Raw genomic sequence first — 5,000 nt, forward strand, 5'->3', positions numbered from 1 at the left:
GAGAGAGAGAGAGAGAGAGAGAGAGAGAGAGAGAGAGAGGAGAGAGAGAGAGGAGAGAGAGAGAGAGGCCCTGTGCCACCGTGTTCACTGTCACCTTACTCCATTACTCCTTAGTAGCTGTGAACCCCCCCCCCCCCCACCCCCACACTCCATCCCGTCTCTAGCTCCAAAACAAGAAACAGGTACAGACCCCCCCCCCCCCCCCCCCCCGCCCCAACACCACCACCACCACCACCACCTCTTCTTTCCTTCTCCTCCCTCCCTCCTCCCCTGCTCCGTCCATCACTCTTGATCCGCCATGCTCCTGTCTTGTCCTCCCCGCACCGCCACCACCGTCGCCGGCCTGCCCTCACCCGTCTCCGCCCCCTCCCCCCCCCCCGCGCGCCACTCCCGCTTCATTTGGCTCATGATGAGGTGTCACTGTGGCGTCCTTGAGTGGGCGAGTCTCCGGTCCCCCCGGTCCCCCTCATGCCTGCCTGCCTGTCTGTCTTCCTGCTGCACCATGGCCGGTGGGGGGGGGGGGGCTGAGGCCCTGAGTGTTATTAACTTGTCAGGGTGAGAGAGAGAGAGAGTGTAGGGGAGAGGGAGAGAGGAGGAGGGGAGGGGGGGAGGGAGGGAGGGGGGGGGGGGTGGTGCTGTGTCGGGGCAGAGGGAACATGTGCTTCCCTATGCTTGGGTTGGCATGGGAAACCAAAAAGTCAAAGCAGTTAGTCACTCAGAGAAGGCCTTGGGGGGGGGGGGGGGGGTCTGAAACATCGGTCTCTATTAGCCGGGATGGTGTCGACTCCCCCGGTCGCCCTGGTAACATATGCTCCTCCATAAGCTGTTGGCGGACATCGCCATGACAACATATATCAACATGACGGATACGAGGTGACAACGTGACGTGATCGCCTGTCAGACCGATATTGAGGGTGTGACCCGGGAGGAAAGGTGGGTCAAAAAAAAAGGAAAAAAATAAATAAACAATAAGAATAATTTGAATTCATCAAAATCCAAATGAAAGACGCCTTATTGTCTTAAAGGCTTTTCGAGCGCCACACCGTCTCCCGGTTTAAGACTGCACAGCATAAGCAGTATCATAGTTTCCATGGCCACCCGTGCTAGAACAATGAGAAGCAATTAAAAAGCGCTTCTTGAAAGATTGCAATAATAATGTGGACAGTAATAGCATAATAGGGTGATTTATGGTGTAAATTAAACAACTATTAAACCGTGTTTCTGTTTCATCTGTGTCGGAAAAGAGGGGAGAGAGGGGAGAGGAACGCTCGTGAGAAACAAAGAGAAAACCGTGTTGTGTGTGTGTGTGTGTGTGTGTGTGTGTGTGAGTGCTGAACCAACTGAGCTAAACGCTAAAAGGTTCCACACTCAATAACTTTTGCATCAACCAGATTATCCCGTCGTTTCAGTGTATCCCGTAATCCGTTACAAAGTCCTAGTGCCGAGTTAACCTTTTCCACACCTCTCACTATTTAACTCGGATACGCACCTGAGCACACACCTGCGTGCTACACACACACACACACACACACACACACACACACACACAACGCTGCAAAATGCCTCCCCTCCAAGATGCACGCTGAAAGCGATCAGTGTGGGAGATGTTCTACACAACGGGCTTCCTCTGCAAATCTATGTGAATCATTTGGTAGCTGTAGTGAAGCTGTGGTGTAATAGGACTGCCCTTTTCGCCACTGGCGCAGTTAATTAAGTGTAAAATGGATGGAGGAGTGCGGAGAGGTGACGGGGGGGGGGGGGGGGAGTTCTTGGCAGCGTTCGGGCACGGTCGCCAGAGGGCTTGTGACGCACACACGCACACACGCACACACGCACACACGCACTCTAAGGTACACAAGCGCACACACACACACACACACACACACACTCCATCTTAACCCATTGTTTATACACACACACACACACACACCCACACACACACACACACACACACACACACACACACACACACTCCATCTTAACCCAGTGCTTTTAGCTCCCAGCAGCAACACACCTGTTACAACTACAATCATATTCATCTTGGTGATTAGTGGATAAGTTGAAGGGTGTGTTAGTACTTAGCCAGAACAAAAATGTGTGCCACACCGCGGGGGGGCCCGGAAAACGTTGGCTAACTTCCCACAACATACACTGGTATACTTGAAGCAATGTATGTTGACCTAAGCGGTATGATGTCAGTGAAGGCCGGTAGAGGTAGAAATTGGAGGACGGGCTCATTGCAATGCCTGGAATGTTATGAGGAATGGTATCGAACACGCAGATTAGTGTGGATATTGGAATTAAGCCTTCTCGCTTACAGAACGCCAATTCTAATAAGAACGGACCATTAGGCCCGCGGTTTTCCGTGACCCCCCCCCCCTCCCCCAAGGGTCAGGTTTAGACAACTGCTGCCTAATAAGGCCATTCATGACATTCCTGTTTTACTAAGAGTCAATATCACTTAGATAGCCTTTTGGTGGAAATCTGTTCTGATTCATTACCGAGTCTTTCCAATTTCGCCTCCATTTTCCCAGGACAGGACAGAGAGCACGCTCCGTTTGAAGCACTCTTCCTAGGGTATCCGTCTCTAAAAGCTTTTCAGTAAATTGAATTGCACTTTCTTTTCTTTTGGGTTTAGAAAAGAACGGGAGAGAGGAGGAAAAAAATCTCATCAACTGCTCTGAGTTAAACTGACACATTTTCCTCGGGATAAGGCGCTAACCAGAATTGGTAATTAGACCATAGCCATAGCTTCCTGCTACACAAGGGCTGTTTGGCGCTAGTGCGCTTTTATCTCCGCCAGATTTATATCTTTCGCAGTCCCTGTTCCAATTACTGAAAATGCCACCTCTATAAGAACAGTAGCATATGACAGGCTTATTACATTGCTAATGCTAATTCAATACATTATTTATTTTTTTACAAATGTCATGCCCCCTATGACTTCTGCTATCACACTCATAATAAATCAAATTGATATGATATGCTACTGTAGTTTAGAGTCAATATCACGGTTTGTTATGGAATATTTCCAGAGTTGTGGGTTGGATGGTTGGCCCTTCCAAGCTTCACAAGTCCACAACTGGCTTGTGGTTCGTGATCTCGCCTAGTTATTGTTCAATTAAAACAGAATTGGATCTTTTTCGTAACCCTATAAGAAAACCGTCCGCAGGCATCATGCCATATCGGGATAAAGAGAGATGGAGAGGTTCTCTTGCCAAGACTCTGTTTCATACCACAAGTGGGTCTCCTCTATTGAGTTTTAATGTCCTAATTGTGGAGATGTTTGGCCATGCATGTGTTGCCAACTGTGACAGGGAGAGACACATGGGGACAGCGGCGAAATGCTGCTGCCACACGAAGCGTGCCATTTGATGTAGACCTATTTGCGCGCTGCTGGTCGAATTCCAGAAAATTACTTTGGAATGTAGGCTATACAGTATAGCTGCTATGGTACTGTATAGGCTGTGCTTTACAGCGCATGCTTTTAGGCCCAGTAAAGGCACACAATGTGTCAAACAATAATGAAGTCTGGAAGAAAAACCATTTTGAAATGACAACCATTTGGGCATTTGGCACGTGTGGGTGTGCGCGTCAATGCGCGCAATCTTCTCCTGTAGACTCGATTGATATGAAACACAGCCTAGCAATTCCATGTATAGCTATCGCTAGTTTAAGAATTCCCCTTACAAAATCAATTCCATGGGCGATGTTCAGTTGACGGGAAAGGTCAATGATAACCAGATTGTCTTAATCATATCTTCGGGACCAAGTAACCAGAGACAATATCGCGCACTGTCTGTGGTCAATTTAGAAAATATCGTTATAGCATAATCAATATAAACGTAATAGTTATGGATTATCTGATTTTTCCAGTCTTCAATAAGATCATTTAAACTAATCACCAAACAGCTTCCCCGGGCATTATGGTTACCGATTTGAATGGGGAGTCCAAAACACTCGAGCGCCACTTCTCTGCCCCCGGGATCGATAGCCAAGCAAATGGCCCCGGATCGAAATTCTGTGTGCATCAACACACCAGGTTACATTTCATAGTGCGATCAAAGGGCGTGCTGGAGAGACCGGGGAGACTTGGACCTTTCTATGTTCCTCAATCGAGGCGCAATTGGACACCATTCGTTTTGACAACTCATCCACATTATGTCAACTTCAAGAGCAGACTTCCCTTTTATCTGCATGTTAAGAAGAACAAATGTGTATTTATTCGTTGTCATTCGTTGACCGCCTTTCCCCCACTATTGCATTAGGCTAAATATACATGATGCAGCAAGGAGAGAAAACACTCTGCCCAGATTATATCTTATTATTTGACATTGCAAATAAGGAAACACAGATGGTGAGAGCAGAGAGAACGAGATAGAGAGATAGAAAGAGAGAGAGAGAGAGAGAGAGAGAGAGAGAGAGAGAGAGGGAGAGAGAAATGTATGCATATTCTCTGACAGAGGTACATCTGAACCCGTTACAGATGTTTAAATATGACATTGCACAGAATTGTGCATTTCATTGCATGGGCAATATGCACCGCTCACAACACGGTGGCTGCAAGTCCAATGCAGGATATTGAAATGCACCCCACGCACGAATTCTGACACTCCGCCACAACCGCACTGTATGGTGTAACGAGCGTCGGGCACAACAGCACCCATCACCCCGGCGAGAAATAACATCACAGTCCCCCCAAAATCAGGGCGCATCGCCCGGTACACATACCTTGAGAGCCTCGATATCCAGTGATGTTGATCGGTCCATATAGAATGATAAAGTCTGCGCAAAGTTGTAATATCTAGACTCGTAGCTCCCGACCTAAACTCAGCCCGGTCCTCCAACACACGGCAGGTTTTCTCAATTTCATTCCCGTTGATCACGACTCCTCCGGTTTGGAATTGAAGCGATGATGGCAACAGCTACTCACTAGACGACAATTACTGACCATAAACGATAGGAAGCCTCCCGTAGAAAAAAAACCGTTTTTAATTTTT

The 5,000-nt window shown here is 47.8% G+C and overlaps 1 protein-coding gene across 1 annotated transcript in view; it reads right to left on the bottom strand.

The window, feature by feature from the left end:
* Positions 1 to 4,781, bottom strand: part of sgcz (sarcoglycan zeta) — a gene marked incomplete at its 3' end in the record, with an annotated part of 145,836 nt that extends 141,055 nt beyond the window's left edge. Inside the window, exon 1 of the mRNA XM_083692737.1 lies at positions 4,732 to 4,781. Within this exon, the coding sequence (XP_083548863.1) occupies positions 4,732 to 4,770 (39 nt within the window). The 5' untranslated portion in view covers positions 4,771 to 4,781. The remainder of the gene's footprint in view (positions 1 to 4,731) is intronic.
* Between the last annotated feature and the right edge of the window lie 219 nt (positions 4,782 to 5,000).

Source organism: Argentina silus (genome assembly GCF_951799395.1).
Source record: "Argentina silus genome assembly, chromosome: 21".
Classification (NCBI taxonomy): Eukaryota; Metazoa; Chordata; class Actinopteri; order Argentiniformes; family Argentinidae; genus Argentina; species Argentina silus.